The sequence below is a fragment of the Talaromyces proteolyticus genome (genome assembly GCF_021365285.1).
Source record: "Talaromyces proteolyticus strain PMI_201 chromosome Unknown BGW36scaffold_12, whole genome shotgun sequence".
NCBI lineage: Eukaryota > Fungi > Ascomycota > Eurotiomycetes > Eurotiales > Trichocomaceae > Talaromyces > Talaromyces proteolyticus.
Window position 1 is genome coordinate 272,648 of NW_025764288.1, and position 19,437 is coordinate 292,084.

The following is a 19,437-nucleotide window of genomic DNA, read 5'->3' on the forward strand; positions in this document are numbered from 1 at the left end:
TTATTACTGCTTCAACCCTATCTAATTGCTCGAAGCGATTTTGAGACGAATTCAGCAAGCGGTGAAAGGGGGCAGAACTTCTCACATCCTGTATTTGGCCTGCGCAACGGTCAACCTCGCGCTTCGCCGCTTTGCTTGCCCTCAGCTTTCCCGCCCCACTCAACGGCTCACTAGAATAGTTGTGAAGTGACACCGTTAGTGATAACGGTAGTTCTTCCACATCGGCCTTCTCGTGCCGACGGCTTAACCATTGACACGTTGGCCAACCATCGAACAAGCTCGCAAGCGACCATCGACATGTCAAAGTCAAAGGAAAACCGCCCCTCTGAGGGCTTCCACCAAGAGTACATTGCGTCGCTTCGCTATCGCAATGACTTACCGCCACCTGAAATGCCCCCAAAGTTCCTCGATATTCCGCATGAAGGATTGCAACGTTTTCTTGCCCCTGGTTTTGCTTCAAACATGGCAAGACGTGAGGAACCCGGTATCGACGTTGATGCTGAGGGCGGAATGCCAATTGACCTTGTCGGTATACCTGGCTTACATTTGGGCGATGAAAGTGGTATGTACATACCATGAATCCTGAAATTGCCTCTCGTGGTCTAACATGTGCGACTTGATTACCTATAGCCATTCTGATGCCTGAGCATGCTCCACCACCCGACCCTCGTGACTTGCCATTTCTTGTCCCACTTGACCAGCTCAAGAATCCATCGGTAAAGAATGCCAATGTCAGTTTTCTCCGCCGAACTCAGTATATTGCTGCCGAGCACCGAGGTCCCGGAGGATTTAAGCCTACAGCAGGAAAACCCAAACCACGCCTTGCTGAGAAAGGAAAGTTGGCCAATGATGATCCGCTTTACATCAAGAAATATATCATGAAAGGCTTTGATATTGCTTATCCGCATAGCAAACATACAGGAGAGGACACTGCCGAGCGCATCAAGGGACACACCCCTCAGAAACCTGAATTGGATGCTTGGGCAAAACCTGTTCATCCTGAAAACCCTAAATTGAAACCTGTTGGTTTCTTTCCCGTCCTCCCAGACTTGCAAGGATACCCTGACCCGGGCGGTTTTGTCCAATTCAAATTCGACAAGCCGCCCTTGCTTGCAGCCTCCGGAAAACGCGATGAACGAATTGATGTTGGTCTTTTGTACCCGTCTGCCCCGTCCGACGAGATACTTCAAGAGCATGAAGCTAAGACTACCCTTCACAAAAACAATCCTAAAGTTTACAAAGATCCCGGTCCCATTCCATGGAACTATGATCTTTTTGTTCCGGACAACAAGAGCTCGGTCACGAAAATAAAAGAAAGCCTTGATCCATTGAACCCTAAGCGAAACAGTGAAGAACTCTACACTCAGGATGATGGAGAGAATAAATTTCATCTTTATGATAGACTTCGAACATATTATACGAAGGCCCAGCAATTAAATCAAGACCAGAAACAGCGCGACATTGCATTGACTCTATTTGACCCCGCCAAGTCAACCAATATTGATCGTGATACGATTAAAGCTGCTTATTACTACCCCATTTTAGGGAAGATGCGCCTAGCGCCTGAGCGTGCCCGCAAAATCGCCAGAGCCGGCCTTGTTCCTGCTCGGGCCGAATCTACTAGAGAAGATCAGGCGGATCAAATCCATGTTACTGTCCGTGACCCTGACGAAGCTGAAATCTACAAACGAAGCTTGCACCGTGGAAATGTGGACCCGGAGTTCAAAAAGACTTTGCCTTCACCCCCTCAGGAGTTAGAGGCAGACGAAAATGAAGATGAGGATGCTGATGCTGAGCCCGAAGGCCTAGTGCAAACTCGTGAGGGTGCCTCTAGTCCGATCGCCGAAGTTGAAAACAGGTCTGGAGATGAATCATCATAATAATCGAATTATTCATTCCTTGTCTACATTATCAATTTTTTTGGCTTTAGAATGGCGTCATTTGAACCAATGAACTTTAGTGGCAAAAGTAATCCTGCGAACTTGCGATTTAGGGAAAGCGATGGTGTTCATATTAGTGGTATTCTTCATTTCTGTATTTATTTTGGAAATTAGAAAAGGAAGCGAACCTCCAGTTGTTATATTGGTGGTAATTTGAAAATAGATTCAGATCTGCTGTATGATACCCTGTAATGGAAATTCAATTATATCATACATGTTATTGTGGTGATTTAGGAATATGTTTGTCTCAAATGTTCCACCAACTGGCTCATTACCTATGGTATGGCAATAGGTGTGTTCAGCTAACCTAATGGATACGATTTGCAGTCCCTTGATGTCTTCCGTCTGTTGAATAGGGCCATATAACTTTTCTTCCTACGTTTAGGGCGGCATTTTTCATGCCTCAACCCACAGATGAGTCGAGTTTTTTCATGACCGAGAGAGAGCGTACCAGGGATACAGTAATTGGCAGCGACGGCAAGATTTAACTGAAATCTGCTTATTTGACTTGGTGGATGTCAAGGCGGATATTCCAGTGCTATGTAAATATCCAAACATTTCTTGATGTCTTCACATCTCTCCTATGCGATACCCAGAAAACAAAAACTATGAATGAAATAGAAAATAACTTGTTACCAGGCTTGCTGGTTTCCCCGTCACCCCCTCAAAGGTTGCCCACGTTCTCTTTCATATATCGCGAAACCCCACGAGACAGCAAAGGCTATATGAGGGACTTTTTGCCGCAGGGCGGGATGGTCGAATTGCGCCTCTACTAGAAATAATATCTGATGAGCAAGCGTACAAACTTTACTATATATTTACTTGTATGAGAGGCCACGCGCTTCGCTCCAGTGATATCCAAACTGCCTCGCCTAACGCCAAAGCAAACAGGATTGGAGTTATAGGGGAGGCATGTACCTCCGGGGATGGTTGTGTACACCAGTCCGTGGATCATCGGTAGGAATGAAGATATGTAGGACTAAGATGCACACGTATTAGGCCAGAGCAATAGTCTGATACTTCAACGGGGGAATTGAGGCGACGGAATCGTTTTTTCTTTAGTTTCGGTTGTGGAACACGCAAATATCTCACTATTTATTCTGGTTAAATGTAATTTTATAAAGTGGCCGCTGAGGTATGTTATTGTTATTTTATCAGGGGATAAATAACTTACCGACCTTCACCATAGATATTTTGTCGATTTGAGGTTGAAATGACGGATCGAACAACAACACACATGCAATGCCAAACTTCGCTTTACCTACCCTGTGAAATCTTAAGAAAATATATTCCATTAATAGCTATGGACAAGCACTACAAAATCAATAGAAAAATATTATTAAAGCATACAAGCTAGGAGAATATATTCACGTATACCTTCTCCTGGCGCGAATATTAATGATTATAGCTTGTATATGCTCGATTAGGTGAATTATAGCGACACAGAAAACACCTTTCCGGGCGCTTTTATGTTCATGAGATTGTATTTACTAGATAATAATTTCAGTGCTGAAAATTGTATGGAAGGAGAATAGCACGTGACCACACGTGCCCTACTTAATATGATGGTACACAGGCCTCTTAAATTTACGTTAGCACAAATAAAGAGGTTGCAAAAGCTAATAGATAAGTCTTTTGCCCTGATCAGAATCAACTATATGGTTGGAGTTAGTGGAAGGAAAAGATCAATCGGTATGCTCCTCGGCTACCATCTCCTTTGATCAAGAACAGCCAATATCATCAGCGTCACTGAACAACGCAACAGGCTTGGCCAGGCTATCATAAACAACCATTTTATCGGTGACACAGTCAACCTACATGACAATGGCCTCAGAATCAGCATCAAGAACAATGGCATAGTTTTCAATAGCGCCAAACCCTTTCACACCGGGGGTGTCAGTTCCAAATTTAATTGTGCCCAAAGGTGCTGTTAAAAAGATAATATTGAGCATAAGCAACTGCCGAGTGTATTATAAATCCATTTGAGAGGGTTTATTACTTCCAACCTAAGTATTCTTTTTAACTTATTATAAATCGATCGGAATAAGAAGCTAATATAGCTATTGTTGTATTCAACTAACTTTTAGCAATATCTTCTTGGGTAATACCATTAGGGTGTTAAAAATGCTTCAAAATACATAACAACAAACAAACGCGCCTAGCTCATTAGCAGAAGTACCAAAAAGTCTCCCACCAAGGAGTTCTACGTCTTAGAACAATACAACAACTTCTTCACACACATGCACGCCGAAGAAGCCCTTGCGGACCGCGCTGGCAATAAACTTGCTGCACTGTTTGTTCGATATGGTAATAACCACCCCAAACTTACAACAAAAGAGCGTGGAGAAATGGCTGAGTGGATTACCAGTATCAAGGTTATCACGACTAATTTCGGGCCTAGGATTACATCAGGCGTATTCAAGGCCATCAGGTCGAAGACAACATCGTTAAAGATAGGGCTGGGTCAATATTGGCAAGATGTGCGGACGCACACACTGCACGGCCCAATTGCGTATTAGAATAAGGAGTTGGGCCGATATAACCTATTAGCAGAGATTCCACTGCTGACATAGTATACTTGATTTAATACTGCACGTGGAGTTGATGTTACTATTTACGAAGTTATGGATTTAATCAACTACGAATTAGTCATGATTGATACGTTAGTTGCCCAAGGGGTGGGTCAAATGCGAAGCCCTGGGCATGAGCGTTCTGATCATATAATTACAGATCAGTGTAGCTCTCGCGTGACAATCGACAACTAACACAATCAACACTTAAGAGTGGGTGAACGTAGAAGATATCAACCCTTTCATTTCCAATATGTTCCGTCATTAATGGAGCAGACCAAAAGAGAAAAATACATCGCTGACTAATTCCCTGCCTTTTCAAGCTCTCCTTCATTTGCTGAACGACTTCGGAGTTATCCCCAAGAGTTCGGACAGCACTTTAAAAATCTACTACGCTTTCCCCCTTTCTTCTCATGTCGAATTTACTCGTATCGTACTTTCAAGTAGCTCGTCACGAAATTATATGGGAACTGCCCGTAATAAATGTAGATGCATGCCCATTTCTGTTCCATACGGGGCTAATCATATATGTAGTGTAAGAGACCTCACACACCATACGAAAATAACGATTACCTTCCTTGTATGGGTTACCAGATTATACTGGAAATGTTGTTGCCTGAGATGGTAAAAGCGAGATGGTAAAGGTTCGCTTTGTCTACAAATGCAAGGAGTAGACAGGTGGGTTTGGATTATCAATCAAAGACAGTGACGCGGCCGACGCCAGTTGGTGTGCAATAGGGTGCTCAGTTTTTGCGTACATCATGCCATTCCGGGAATGTCTTGGTCTGGTGGCTCAGATATAAGTCTAAAACCACCCGACCCTATTCAAGCGCGCCGATTTAGGGCTGTCGGACAATGAAGTTGTTTACGGAGATTGTAATCCACACAGTATTGTCTTCCAATGAAACCACAAAAATATGAGTATGTAGATATATCAGCGCTTGCATAGATTGGGTCTAGTGCAGATTGATCGGTGATTAGGCCGAAGCTTAGCACTATTAAAAATATGATAGCCAAGAGTAGTGTAAACTCTAAGCCAATGGTAAAGTGAGAAGGTTCAGCAGGCCCGTGCATTCTTCCTGATTCGCAGTTACCATTCAGCCATATACTCTTATTCGCTCTTAAAATTAAAATAAAACCTCGTATCTAGAAATATAATAGCAAGTTCTCTGTATATAATTATATAAGAGAGGCTCGTAAGAGTATTTTTAAGTGATATAGTTGCTGTTCTAGAGAGGCCAACAACAAACATCTTTGAGCTGGTGAGAACTGTTGTTTATCCATCCATCCCATCATTTATTCTTACCCACGTGGGTCAAAATGAAAAAGGCCTTATCGAAGCTATTCCTAGCGCACAGGGCCTGAGTACTACGTAGAACTGTCTACAGAACCCTGGTGTATTACACGGAATTTCAAGTACGAGTGTGTATAGTGTCTTCGTAACGGTAATGTAATAATTTACTTCATCTTCCACGCCCTTCATTTCTATCTCTCTACCTTTATATTTTAATTTCTAATTCTGTTCTTGTGTTGTTCTATTTTATTTTCTCTTTTCTTTATAGGAATTCTGATTTTATTTGTCTCAACGTTCCACTGCATGTATCTAGTATTGATCAATCCCTGTTTGCGCTCTGTTGTCCCTCATCCACCATGGTTCTCAAATGGGCGTCTCGGTGTCTCCCAGGATTTAGCATAATTGCTCTCATGCTGCTTCTTGTGGCTGCGTTTCCGACCACCATACATATACCTTGGTGGACAAGTGACTTAGCAGCACAGAAGCCAGCTCCGAGTTCCCATCAAGGCAAGCATGAAAAGATGAGCTTTGCTCAGAAGGTTTTTGTCGTTTACTTCATTCTTGTTCATCTCAACATGTTTGTATTCACAGTGCGTCTTTGTTTTTCGCTGTTTAGTTTCTGGCGCCAGGCTAGGATGAGCTTGCAACACGCTCGTTTCCAGGGATATAACAAAAAGCCACAGACAGAACACATATCGGACTCTACATATGCAAGTAGCATATCCTCTACCTCGTTTGACGACAGCTTCTCTGCACCTTCATCCCCGCAGCCAAGGGCCAAATTTGCCGATGTTGATACCTACTCCCTCGAAGACCAAAACCTTACTCCTGCTACCGCCGCGGACGAGCTCATCCACGCCATCATCGTGCCGAACTACTGTGAAGATTTGCACACCTTGTTTACAACACTGAGCGTTTTGGCGAGTCACTCCCGTGCACGTTCTCAGTACGAGGTAGGATATTCCCCATCAACCCCGCGGTGAAAGATGGATGTTTGACCCGATTCTTATTTAATCGTGTATGTAGATTTTCCTTGCTATGGAAGAGAAGGAGGAAGAGGCTCCAGTAAAGGCAAAGAAACTGATGACCAGTTTTGGGAGCTCATTCTATGCCATCCACACCACATTTCACCCTGCCGGTTTGCCGGGGGAAATTGCTGGGAAAAGCTCTAACGTCGCCTATGCTGCAAGACAAATAACAAACTTGCATCGTTACGAGTTGCATGAGAGTGATTGCAAAGTGGTCATAACAGTCATGGACGGTATATTGCTTTTTTATCCTTCTTACCAACACTGATCTAATATATCCGTTTAGCCGACACACATCTAGTACAGGAGTATTTCCTCGAAGTCCGGCGTCTGCACTACGCTCACCTTGACAGCGCGGAACGGTCATTATATTGCTGTCCAATTCTCTTCGATCGCAACTCGTCTGAGACACCAGTCCTTGTCCGCTGCGCCGATCTGATGTGGGGGTTTGCAGGCATCTCGACTATGTACCCAGGAACGCCAGTGTCAATTCCTACCTCAGTCTACTCCCTGCCTATCCAACTCGCCAATAAAGTAGGTGGTTGGGACAGTGGCCCGACTGCTATCGGCGAGGACATGCATATGATGTTAAAATGTTATTTTGGAACAGGTGGCTCTGTCATCACGCGTACTGTGCATGTCCCTGCATCGCAGTGCAATGTCTCGAGCGATTATCCCATTGACGGCTGGCGACGCACATTAGACACCTGTAGGAATCGTTACAAGCAGGCGCTACGCCATATGTGGGGGGCTCTTGACACAGGTTATGCCCTCCGCAAAACTATGCCTTTCTTCGACATCAACTTCAAGTTGGCGCGATTACGTCCATTTCTCCGGGTTCGTCACCTGGCGCTTGTTCACTTACTATGGGAAGCTCATTTCTTACCCTGCCATCTGACAATACTGCTCGTCTTCTCCGTTATATGCACCTTCTTCTACCCTGTAGAGACCTTGCATCCAACCCTAGTTTGGGCCCTTTCGTTCGCCAACCTGATCCGCACATTATCCTTCATCGGCATGAATATAAATCTCGTCATCTATGATCAGTGGCACCAGATTTGGCTCTACACCCGTAGGCAAGATATGGTAGAAGCCAACCTGAAGGACTGCGGCTTCTCATCACGCTCCTGGTGGCATATCGCCCAATTGACGGAACGCATCTGTTTTCCCATTGCGGGCACTATCTATGGTGCTGTAGCGATGGGACACGCAGTGTTTTCGCACTTTTGGACCAATCGGTTAGTATACCGTGTTAGCAAGAAGCCGACCTTTGCCAATCCGGACCAACTCTCCCTGGCTTGACTAGGAAAGTTTGAAATATTCAAAACAAAGATCCATACTGGGATTGGACTCTCAGTTATCTTTAGACTTTTTCCCTCTTTTAGGGGATAAAATTGGGTGAGGTGACATGCCAGTTGTCATAATGGCCAGTGGGAGACGCTTCTTGTATACTTTGATCACCAATATCTAACATTCAACAGCATTTCTCGCATGTGTAATCACGATTGTCAATGTCAGTTATACATATATTATGTAATTAAGCAATCAATAAGTACGTTATCAAAGATACAGATGGATATTTATCGGAGGTTCCAGGAAACACATCTTACATTGGCAGACAGCGAATGATTCATAATCAACAGTTGGGACGGCGACAAGGTGGTCTGGCAATTTATAGAGGTGATATTATTCCAAGAAGTTGAGTATTTATATTGAGCGGAAGTTAAATCTAGAATGGAGAAGAGAATATTTGAAAAAGCCGCGCGATTTTAGTTTAATATTTCTAAATCATCGAATATCTAAATACTATGACATCGTTTTGTTCCACCAACAGTACTAAGAAATGTAACCATATGATTGAATATACGTGCATTTAGGAGTTGGGCTTCGCGTCATTGTGCCACGAGCGTGTCATATTGTTTGTATTTAAGTGACTCGGCGGTTCATGCATCACCATCGATTAAACCCCTTGTTTAGCCGATCAAATGACTGCTGGTGGATTGAACTTGATCTATTGATGGCGGAGAGACATGGTGGAATACCAGTATGAGAACGGCATTAATATGATAGAAAGTCAAGGCATCATTAGACATCACAGTTCAGAGGGACCGGCCGTTCTGGCTTCAGGATTAGTCCAATGGGGAACAGCAAAGACACTCTTGATCCAGTTTTAACTACCTTATAATTCTATTAGCTAGGTTTTCCGATGTCCATGCAGCCGCCAGATGAGTAATTTTCCGCGCAACTCCTCCCAAACGAACTCCACCTGGTGAAGCCAGAGACTCATCCGTCTCATTTGAACCGGGTTGCGCTCTCTCTCTTGGTCGTTCTCTTTGATTCCTTGTCAACCCTTAAAAAATGGAGGAGGTTTAGGCCGACTAGGGAAATATATGTATCTCGAGGTTTTGTTTCAGAACTGATTGAGAATAACAAGGGAGGCAATTGAGGTGATATTGCTGGTATGTAGGGTTGAAAAAGATCCCCTTACAAAGGAGGACGCTACAATGCAATTCTTGGAGAAGTAAAACATCGCTGTTATACATCAGGCAACTACATTAATTATACAACCTAATAATTAATATCCATGTTTTTTCAATCGCAACTGCTTCTGAGTTGGGAAATAGTAGTTCTCTGATGACGCGCGGCGTTAATCGCTGATCCGTTGATCGCTGACATTCTACATGATTCTGATTGGTTTATGGGTGAACCAAACTATCCAATTCAGCTAGCGGTTGTTTTATTTCATGAATGTTTTGGAAGGTATCAAAATATTACCGATCAAGTATACGCTAGAAACGGGGTTCTCCCCGGTCTCGTGACCTGTAATTTCAAACTGCTCTGCCAATTTCCAAAATCGGTATCGAGTACGCTTTCTTCATCGTAGGGCAACTACTTCGTACCTGCGGCCCAGATTACTTTTTTAAGAAGTACCTGGGTAGTGCGCAATTAATTTGTAGAAACAATAATAAAAAGACCTCATACGTCAAATCGAATGCTAGAGATGCGACACCATTGATGTAAGGAACGTACATTAATTGATCATACGACTGAAATAAAAAAAAATAAAAAGAAATTTCTATTCGACTACCCGAAGATTAAAACGTGACAGAACAAACAATTGTAACAAGGTCATTGATCCTCATTCATTGCAATGGTAGCCGATCTCAAGTATGGCATCCATTGGCTGTCGAGGAGAGAAACCACATGATTAAAAATCTGTTCACTCCATCCTCTCATCCACCAGTGATTACGACTGGTTCTGCGAACCAACACACAGTATTGAGCCAGTATAAGCAGCGCTAGGGGGCGTCTTGCCTTTAAACGCATAAGAAAAGCCGGGGAAATGCCTTTAGCCCATCGCAATGCCGAAAACCAACTCTTCGGCCTCAGGATCGTAAAGTAGTAGCTGGCGCCCAGTTCCCGGATAGACTCTGAATACGTCGTCCGTTCATCAAGATCTGTCACCATCTTCTGGTTGAGAACTTCAAGATACGACAAGATTGCGTTTACTTCCGAGACGATAGCGTTCGTATGTGGGTGTCTTCCATGGCCGACGAGCTCTCTGATCATGGACTCGGTGCGGAATAATGGGGCATCGCGCCACAAGACTAAGACATTCCGAGTGACCGTGAGTTGCTGCATTAGCTTATCAACTGGATCAGTGTCGACATTATCTCCATTCCAGACAGGATGCATCAAGCCCAGCTCGGTGAGAATTAGAAGGGCTGAAAAAATAAATACTGCATCGCAGTTACTACCATCAACAACTTGTACTTGCTCTTTGAATCGGGTGATCGCTATCCCATGGTGATGGCTAGTGAGCATCAAATATTTCTGAGAATTCTGCGGTTGCAGATGCGCAATATGAAGCGAGGAAAATGCGAGTAGAGTATGCCTCACAAAGTCATGCGTCTGCGGAATTGAATATGCAATCTGCTGCCAATATTGGAATGCAATATTGTCATGAGCAAGTGTGTGCCCTGCAATTGTCAAGAAATGAAAAATAAGCTCATTGGCTTGACCGGGTTGGTCAGAGTAGGCGAGATTGCTCGGATATTGGATCATTAGCGGAAAAGCGTCGGCCGGAGAATGCCCAGCATTGGGATCATCGGAACTCTCCTCGTGCGCATTCCCTTGTCCTTCAGTGGCTCTAGTAGGCTTTGGAGGATTCTCAGAAATCGCAGAATGGCTTACAATTTGGCTGAATTCGAATACTATATTCAATTCTTCCGCATTCCCTTCGGCGGTTTCCAACGAAGATGAGGCCGAAGCCGATGATTCTGTGTTGAAGAGATCCTCGTAGTCGCATTTTAGCTTCCTTCGCTTACAGTTGCTACAAACCGGAGGCCTTTCATCGCACTATTCAAAACACAATGTTAGTTCCTTTTTGTTTTTGTTTCACCCCTTTTGACCGCTTCCACACGGACTCCTGAGTATATCATATTCAATGCCCTGATACCTGTTTGCAGCAGGATCAGTACCGAGCGGGCAGACATAGAACCATGCTAAGATGATATTGAAATTGATAGGATAACAACCTTTTTCCTTCTACTCTTACATTGCCCACATCCATGTCGTGACTTAACATGACTTCGCCGTAATCCTGTCTTCATCTCGGGTGGGATCGCCACAGTCGATTTCATCACAAGTAGAGAATAAGGCCAGAATATTTAGAAGATAGACAACACTGAACACTGAGTCGTCATGTGATGAGGCTGATTTGATTACTTGTCACTGCCATAAAAGGAAGATCAGCTCTGAATGTGGAGTTGGTTTCGCTTTAACCGGGAGTGTGTGGAGAGAATTGCGTTGCCTAGATTTAGCGCTTCCTAATTTAGTAACAGTCGGGGATAAGAGCCTAAAGAATTCTAGTGTCGGAAATGCTCAGGCGCCAAAGAGTAACTATGTACCTAACGTGTACCGTTATGCTAGTACGTAAGGAGGAAGAGTACCGTATTGACTTTTGATGGGGTGGTATTCTCAAAGCGGTATAGTTTACGCAGTTTAGTATGCAAGTCTAATCTCAGAACGGCGCCTATCATAAAGTCGTGATCCAGTCAGCATTGGTTGATGTACAGAAAAGTTTTATAGTTATGTTTATAGTAACCAGGCTTCGTAAGCCTCGATTACTTTTAATGAGGGCGTGTTCGCGCCTCTCGGGCCTCGTTCAGAATGCCCGATGAAACCTGAACTAGAGGCTGAGCGTACATGGTTGGACCACTATTTAAGTAGCATGTTACTAAGAGTCTGTCGCGTGGATATCTTCGATAATCAGAATCGAAAATTCGGCCTAAACGAAGGAGCAGCAAGTTAGCCGTCTGTCTTGTCATTATCTCCTTCGCCATGAGATTTCAAAATACAATACTTGTTTTGTGTATGAAAACCAGCTTCTACATATGAATTGATATGATTACAATTGATTAATTTGTCTTCAGTCTTTTCACTTTTTATTTCGACTCTATGTAAAAATGACGACGAGTCAGCCGCGGTGTTCATCTCTTCTCTGAGCTCCAGTTCTGGACATCTCACCTTCGCGCTCAGTGCTTCCGACCCAACTGTGTCCCAAGATGTGTTCTTTCATATCTCCGGGCCGTCTAGCTACTCATATATCGGGATCGGAACAGGCACTGTCATGCAAGGCGGACTTATGTTTGTGATGTACTCAAATGCGACGGGAGACGGTCAGTTTATCATCCATCAAAACCATCTGGGATCTTACCGCTTATATTTTGAGTCTGCTTAAGGAATTACTCTCAGTTCCCGAATAGCAACTGGCAACAACGAACCTGTTTTCTCACCTACATTAGATATAGATATCCTCCCGGGAAGCAATACCTCGAATGGTTTAATGACCGTCAATGCGCGCTGTAAGAATTGTCTCAGTTGGAGTTCCGGTGCGCTGAATCTGAGTGACACGGTGTATCCATGGAATTATGCATTGGGACCAAACACTGCTCAGAACGTAAAGCTCACGAGCAATTCACCGTCGGCCTGTCTCGAAATGCACGTTGAATATGGTATGCTGCTATTCCAGCACTCCAGACTACCGTTCCTAGACAGCTGACACAAAAGTAAATAGGGCTATTTACTTTGGATATGACTCATCTGACAATGGGCGCTGGAGCGTTACCAACCTCTTTTACAAGTCCGATCGGTTCCAGAGCGAGCGGTTCGCCAGTCCTAACAAGCAACTTCCCTACTATCATCCACGCAGTCCTAGCTACCATACCACTGGTCTTGTTCCTACCAACCGGTGTCATTTTCCTACGCATCTTCCCCGGTAGTGTGCGGTGGCATTGGGTAAGCCAAACAGTTTCTTCGGTGATTGGCCTTTTCGGAGCAGCCGTAGGGTTCTACCTCAGCACTTGGTTCAACAAGTCTAAGTCATTTAGTAGCGGACATCAAATTATTGGATACATTATTTGCGCCGGTATGATTGTGCAGTGGTTTCTCGGGTTCTGGCAACATCGGATATATAAACAAAAGCAAAGTCCGACTAAATATGGCCTTATACACCGCTATCTCGGTCACTTTGTCTTCGTTCTCGCAATTATAGACGGCGGTGTAGGACTTTCCTGGAGTTACACCGCCTCACCTGTTATCATAGGCTATTCTGTCGCTGTTGGTGTCGTTGCAATTGTTCATTTTTCTCTCGTGGCCTGGAAACGCTGGGAAAAACAGAAACCCCACGGTGTGGGCATTTTTGAGATAAAAACCCAACAAAATTCCCCAGAGGCGGACAGAAACTTGTAGTATATTCTATTTGATATTGTGCTTCTGGGGCTATACTTCCCATTGGTGGTCGTGGTGATGCGGCTGATTATACATTTGAATCTGTTCAGGGTGCAGTATCTCAACTAACTGCGAGTTGATTCAAAGTTTATGATATTACGATTATGGATCTGATATAGATTGGATTATTCCCATCTGTGCAAATAGGCTGATCAAATTGGAGTATATGAGTAATTTTTAACAGAAGTAAGCATCTAGATTTTGATCCTCGCTACGTCTACCGGGACCTAGATCTAACGGTGAGATCCAAAGCGACGGCAAATCAAGGATGCGAGGTCGTGGATTTATATAAATGTAGAAACACTCATCAGAGCATTTAGATTTAAAACTAGGCCAAGAAATGGTAGATCGCGGAGTATGGTACCGTAAATGCAGCTGGAAGGTCGTCACCTGTTGCACGAGCCTCACCTCCAGCTGTGTTCAAGCGATAGATGCTCTTGAAAGAGCCAACAGTGCCGATATCAGCCTCTAAGAAGAGCCAAGGAACAGCACCATAACTAATATTGGCGGGGCCCTTGATTGAACCAGCTGGAGAATTCGCCTGGTCTTTCTTCGACGAAATGACAAGGCCAGTAATTTGCTCGGGGAAGATATCAAAGTTGAAAACGGCAGTTGTAGCACTAGCGAAGTAGTGGTGGGCAATGAGAGATAGATTACCAGGCGCCAAAGGTCCCGTCAGGTTCAGTGATAGCTCGACATTGAGTTGGACTGTTGGAAGGAGAGCTAGTAAGTTTGGTGCATTAGCAGCGATACAAGTGGCATTAAGAAGCTCGCTAAACCTCCTTCTAGGACTGGAGCGGCCGCGGGGGCGGAGCAGGTATAATATAGGGATATGTGTTGTTAATAGATACACTATAACCTTGACTGGAAATACCGAAGGTTTTGATTAAGAACTTACCTGTGTTCCTCTGCCTATGACACTGTAAATCACTTTCTGGCCAAAAGGTGGAGGTGGTAATCCGGACGGCAAGGCTGATAATTCATTGCTGTTTGTGTCGCAGGTCTCAGGTTCGTTCTGCGTAGGGCATGGGAGGGCCAATGTAGTGGCGACCAGGGAAGATATAAGGAGAAGTGAAGAAGAATACATGGTAATGAAATCCTTTCAGACATATATCACAGGCATTAATTGAGAGAGTGTTGAAATGAGAAAGGCCAAAAAAGGGATGACTATAAACAAATGGCGAGGGTGAACTACATGTTTGGTTTATATCTTACTCCAAATTCCCTGGATACAGACTAGACAGTGTCTCACTATCCATCCCAATGTCAGCGCAGTAGATGGTGATAGAATAACCAAAATAGAACATTTGTAATTAAGAAGAACAGCTTGAACTAGAATTCGGAGGATATGGAATGTACTATACCTACTGTGTACCTGGCACAGACTGCCGCTGGAAGATCCAAAAAGAATTCCATGTTGATGAGTGCGCAGTCGGCATCAAATAAAAAACAATAGTTACAAACTGTACCAACTTTACGTAAAGATCCTAAAGAAACCGATTTCCAGGACTTCTAGTCTTATCAATTCATTTCCTGCGTAATCAAGTCAAATTGAGAATGGTAATAAATTACTTCCACTGAAATGAACCCGAGAGTTACACAACGATTACTCTCGTAGTAATCATTACTGTTGACCGCGCGTCCAGGTGGCAAATTAATTATTACAGCCAAATAAACCATCTAGTTTGGGAAAATCTCGAGTTTCCTGTTTGGGCATAGGCTCGCTCTGTTTACTTCATCTGTGAGTACGAATATGCTAAGATACAGAACGCCTACATTATTTCTAAATTGGTTTCCTCACTCGGACTTACTCCGTACAATTTCAGCGGCTGCGGTCTATATTTACTGTCGAACTTTTAACTACTATACTAAAAAGGGCGCAACCCTTACCTAGTAAGGATTTTTAGTGGTATTATGGTCGCATATTTTTTCTGACATTTAAACATCCTCACATGCTATTCTACCACATTTAGCATGACAGTAACCCCACCTCTCGGGGAAATTGAAAGTAACTATTCGTCTATACCTATTCAAGTTATTGAACCAACCAATAAAGAAGAATTTCTTTTCTCACTCGGACTTACTCCGTACCATTTCAGCCACTGCAGTCTACATTTAAATATCCTTACATGCTATTTTACCAAATTTGGTATGACGCTAACCCCACCTCTCGGATAATCGGAAGTAGCCATTCGTCTATACCTATTCAGGTTATTGAACCAGCCAATAAAGGAGAGGCCCATCCACCAATTATTTCATGCGGATTTCTAATATGTTTTCTCTTTTGGTGGTGTTGATGCAAGTGGGATGGATTATGTTTGAGGATAACACTAAAATTTGGACTTGTATTGCCCAATAATAATTTAGCACTAGTCTGAAATTATACATTAGAACTAGAGATTTTGTCAGTTTTAGTTTAGTTAAACTTTTAGTGCTTACTTTTATTACCGTCCTTTTAGTGTTATCTTCAAACATAATTCATCCCACTGTATATTGATGTATAGTATCAAAGCCAGTCGCTTGTGCGATACCTAAGGAGAAATCGATCGTAGTATCATCTGGACTTACTAAGACCCGAAAAGATTCATTGATCATTGATAGGGCGTCCGTACACTACGCCCAGTTAACTTATTGCGTACGCGCTGAGTAATGATCATCATCACTCTTTACTCCTCCCATCCAGATCAGGACCCGCAGTGGAAGTTCCGTGAGGAAGTTTTGAGAGTGCCGCGTCAAGTATAATGCGATACGATTATCAAGCACCTGCACCTAGACCGTACGACGGATATATCATTGTCAGGACTGTGACATCACATACAATTCCATGGTGTTTCTACGCCCGACCAGGAAGACACAATGAGGTTTCTTACATCCGACGGAAATATCGGCACTGAGACATTTCAATGTTGGTGTTCGTATGCTGCTGGCAGTGGGGAAGCAGTCAGACAATGTCCACGTCTTGTTTCTTATAATATTGTCCATCGCCTCCTTGGTGTTGCTATGACACCCATACATCTCCTAGTTTGATACAATCCAAAGATAAAAATGAGATCTCTTTGGGCTTTGTTGACGGTTGCCGGATACACTGTTGCTCAGTGCCCCTTTGCGGGTAACATGGCAGCCAGTATTCCAATGGATCTACCTCTATACACCAACGACACTGATGTTTACATGACCACCGATTGGGGTACCCCGATCCAGGACCAGCTCAGTCTAAAGGTCGGTCCAAGGGGTCCGACTGTCTTAGAGGATTTTATGTTCCGACAGAAGCTTCAGCGCTTCGACCATGAGCGAGTCAGTTGAACCTTTGAATCCCATTTCCATCATGAAGGATTAATTGGCACTGACAAAGACTGGTATTAGATCCCGGAGCGCGTTGTTCATGCTAGAGGAGTCGGAGCGTATGGAACATTCACTTCTTACGCGGATTGGTCCAATATCACAGCTGCCTCTTTTCTCAGCGCAGAGGGGAAACAGACAGAGACTTTCGTACGCTTCTCTACCGTTCAGGGTTTCAGGGGAAGCCCAGACACTGTTCGTGATATGCACGGATTTGCTACCAGATTTTATACTGATGAAGGGAACTATGGTAAGTCTTGCGGTCATAATCATAAAAACTTTTCTATAGCATTAGTCTAATTGGCGAACAGATGTTGTTGGAGTCACTGTGCCTGTGTTCTTCATTCAGGATGCCAGTCAATTCCCTGACTTGGTTCATGCAATTAAGCCAGAGCCTCAGACTGAGATACCTCAGGGTGGAACTGCCCATACTACTGCTTATGACTTCTTCTCTTCTCAGGCTAGTAGTCTACACACATTACTCTGGTTCATGGCTGGCCACGGAATTCCCCGTTCTTTCCGCCATGTCGACGGATTTGGTGTTCACGCTTTCCGCTTTGTTAACGCCACTGGCAACTCTGTATACGTCAAAATCCACTTTAGAAGCCTGCAGGGTGTTGCTGGTATGGTTTGGGAAGAGGCCCAGGCTGTTGCTGGTAAGAATTTCGACTATCATCGCCAGGATCTCTACAATGCTATTGATAGAGGACACTTTCCTGAATATGAGTTCGGTGTTCAAATTGTTCAAGAATCCGATGCCTTAGCCTATGGCTTTGATATCATAGACCCTACAAAGTTCATCCCTTTGGATGTTGTTCCTGTTACTTGGCTTGGGAAGATGCAGCTTAATCGCAATGTAGTCAACTACTTTGCCGAGACGGAGCAGATCGGCTTCCAGCCTGGCCATGTGGTTCGCGGTATCGACTTCTCTGAAGATCCTCTTCTCCAGGGTCGTCTCTACTCCTACCTCGATACGCAGCTCCAGCGTCACGGATCAGCAAACTTTGAGCAACTTCCTATCAACCGTCCTAAGATTCCGGTTCACAACAACAACCGAGATGGTTTCATGCAGTCCACGATTCCAACCAACCAATATGCGTACACCCCAAACACCCTGAATTATGGTTCTCCTATGCAGGCCAATCAGACTGTTGGTGATGGATTTTTTACTTCTCCCAATCGTTTCTACAGCGGTGACCTTGTCCGTCAACAAAGTTCAACCTTCAATGACTTCTACACTCAGCCCCGTCTGTTCTGGAATTCACTTTCCCCGGAAGAGCAACAAATGGTCGTAAATGGTCTTCGTTTTGAGGTATCTCATGTTCCTGAAACATCCGTGAGACATAATCTTGTCACGCAACTGAACAGAATTGATAATGACCTTGCCTGTCGTGTTGCCGCGGCCCTTGCTATTGTCTGCCCTGCTCCCGACCCTACCTACTACCACAACAACAAGACTATCGGTGTCAGCACCTTCAATCCATTATACAATATTTCTGGCTTGCAGATTGCTTTTCTTGCGTCTGAAGCTTCCCCTGCGTCATTGAGCCAGGGTATGCAGCTTTCCGAGAGCCTGGCTTCTGCTCAGATTGATGTCACCGTTGTTGCGGAGTCTTTACAGAATGCAAATGCGACTTACTCTGCCACTGATGGATCCATGTACGATGCAATTATCGTGGCAAATGATATCCAGGCTCTTTTTTCGGAAAGTAGCTTTACTATGCAGCCCAACAGCACCAGCGACATGCCCAAAACGGTATCTCCAGCCTCTTCTCTTTTCCCTGCCGGTCGTCCGCTCCAGATCCTGGTCGATGCTTTCAAGTATGGAAAAACTGTTGGAGCTCTTGGATCCGGGTCTCAGGCATTGAAATCGGCTGGAATCTCATCAACCCGGCCGGGCGTATATGTTGCCGAAAACATCAACGCCAACTTTGTCAAAGATATCGAAAGCGGACTGACAACATTCAAATGGCTTGACCGTTTCACTCTGGACTCCAACTAAACGTCTATACGAGATAATTAGATAACTGGGTAGGGCTGACCACCAGATCTGCCATTGGGATCACCGACTTAGTACAATGCTGTAGCAACATCTACACAATAATGGAATTTATCTTCTTGATCTAGACTGAAGATTAGCAAAAACGATAGAGTGGATACTGTTCAGTTTCTTTTACAAATTTAAAATACATTTATGGTCGTTCTGACTACATACTTTATCAAAATATAATTCATCGTAGTCGAAATTATGTACCACCATGCCCTGCTCGAGTCTCTGTCTTTCTATAACAGTACCTACGCTAAATGTTTATGATCCGTCGGTTTCTCGTCTTTGTTTCTATAACTGACTGATCGCCGAAAATCCTAAATCATATAGGAATAACACAGATAAAGTAGGATCGACAATATCTTGCCCACCTGATAAGGGAGTTCAAACTCATTTCTCAGCACGAGAAATGCCACCAGACCTAGCA

General features: G+C 44.0%; 6 protein-coding genes across 6 annotated transcripts; 4 read left to right on the forward strand and 2 right to left on the reverse strand.

Annotated features, from left to right (window-relative positions):
• The first annotated feature begins 80 nt into the window (after positions 1-80).
• BGW36DRAFT_349042 (Paf1-domain-containing protein) lies at positions 81-2,166 on the forward strand. Its single transcript, XM_046213276.1, has 2 exons — positions 81-562; positions 631-2,166. The coding sequence occupies exons 1-2, from the start codon at positions 298-300 to the stop codon at positions 1,878-1,880; spliced, it is 1,515 nt and encodes a 504-aa protein (XP_046067292.1). The 5' UTR covers positions 81-297; the 3' UTR covers positions 1,881-2,166.
• A 3,994-nt stretch (positions 2,167-6,160) lies between these two features.
• Positions 6,161-8,134, forward strand: BGW36DRAFT_305646 (glycosyl transferase family group 2-domain-containing protein; the record flags this gene model as incomplete). The annotated part of the gene is made up of 3 exons (XM_046212088.1): positions 6,161-6,757; positions 6,831-7,065; positions 7,119-8,134. The coding sequence occupies 3 exons, from the start codon at positions 6,161-6,163 to the stop codon at positions 8,132-8,134; spliced, it is 1,848 nt and encodes a 615-aa protein (XP_046067293.1).
• A 1,751-nt stretch (positions 8,135-9,885) lies between these two features.
• BGW36DRAFT_387844 (uncharacterized protein) lies at positions 9,886-11,598 on the reverse strand. Its single transcript, XM_046217173.1, has 2 exons — positions 11,371-11,598; positions 9,886-11,191 (listed from the first exon to the last, which is right to left on the reverse strand). The coding sequence occupies exons 1-2, from the start codon at positions 11,473-11,475 to the stop codon at positions 9,962-9,964; spliced, it is 1,335 nt and encodes a 444-aa protein (XP_046067294.1). The 5' UTR covers positions 11,476-11,598; the 3' UTR covers positions 9,886-9,961.
• Positions 11,599-11,922: 324 nt separating this feature from the next.
• Positions 11,923-13,748, forward strand: BGW36DRAFT_349047 (uncharacterized protein). Its single transcript, XM_046213277.1, has 4 exons — positions 11,923-12,206; positions 12,268-12,513; positions 12,577-12,849; positions 12,912-13,748. The coding sequence occupies exons 1-4, from the start codon at positions 12,176-12,178 to the stop codon at positions 13,583-13,585; spliced, it is 1,224 nt and encodes a 407-aa protein (XP_046067295.1). The 5' UTR covers positions 11,923-12,175; the 3' UTR covers positions 13,586-13,748.
• A 204-nt stretch (positions 13,749-13,952) lies between these two features.
• BGW36DRAFT_305589 (uncharacterized protein) lies at positions 13,953-14,393 on the reverse strand (the record flags this gene model as incomplete). Its single annotated transcript, XM_046212084.1, has 1 exon — positions 13,953-14,393. A coding segment is annotated over one exon (441 nt), but the record flags the coding sequence as incomplete, so codon positions are not given.
• Positions 14,394-16,669: 2,276 nt separating this feature from the next.
• BGW36DRAFT_431762 (catalase-like domain-containing protein) lies at positions 16,670-18,965 on the forward strand (the record flags this gene model as incomplete). The annotated part of the gene is made up of 3 exons (XM_046221023.1): positions 16,670-16,918; positions 16,988-17,213; positions 17,275-18,965. 3 exons carry the CDS (start codon positions 16,670-16,672, stop codon positions 18,963-18,965), a joined length of 2,166 nt encoding a protein of 721 aa, XP_046067297.1.
• Positions 18,966-19,437: the final 472 nt, after the last annotated feature.

Excerpts from the sequence above, each read along its gene's own strand:
- BGW36DRAFT_349047 (XM_046213277.1), top strand. The coding sequence starts at position 12,176 with ATGAGATTTCAAAATACAATACTTGTTTTGT. Across the intron at positions 12,207-12,267 it reads AAATACAATACTTGTTTTGT|TCTTTTCACTTTTTATTTCG; the intron begins GTATGAAAACCA and ends ATTTGTCTTCAG. Across the intron at positions 12,850-12,911 it reads CGAAATGCACGTTGAATATG|GGCTATTTACTTTGGATATG; the intron begins GTATGCTGCTAT and ends AAAAGTAAATAG.
- BGW36DRAFT_349042 (XM_046213276.1), top strand. The coding sequence starts at position 298 with ATGTCAAAGTCAAAGGAAAACCGCCCCTCTGAGGGCTTCCACCAAGAG. Across the intron at positions 563-630 it reads ACATTTGGGCGATGAAAGTG|CCATTCTGATGCCTGAGCAT; the intron begins GTATGTACATAC and ends GATTACCTATAG.
- BGW36DRAFT_387844 (XM_046217173.1), bottom strand. The coding sequence starts at position 11,475 with ATGAAATCGACTGTGGCGATCCCACCCGAGATGAAGACAGGATTACGG. Across the intron at positions 11,192-11,370 it reads GTAAGAGTAGAAGGAAAAAG|TGCGATGAAAGGCCTCCGGT; the intron begins GTTGTTATCCTA and ends TGTTTTGAATAG.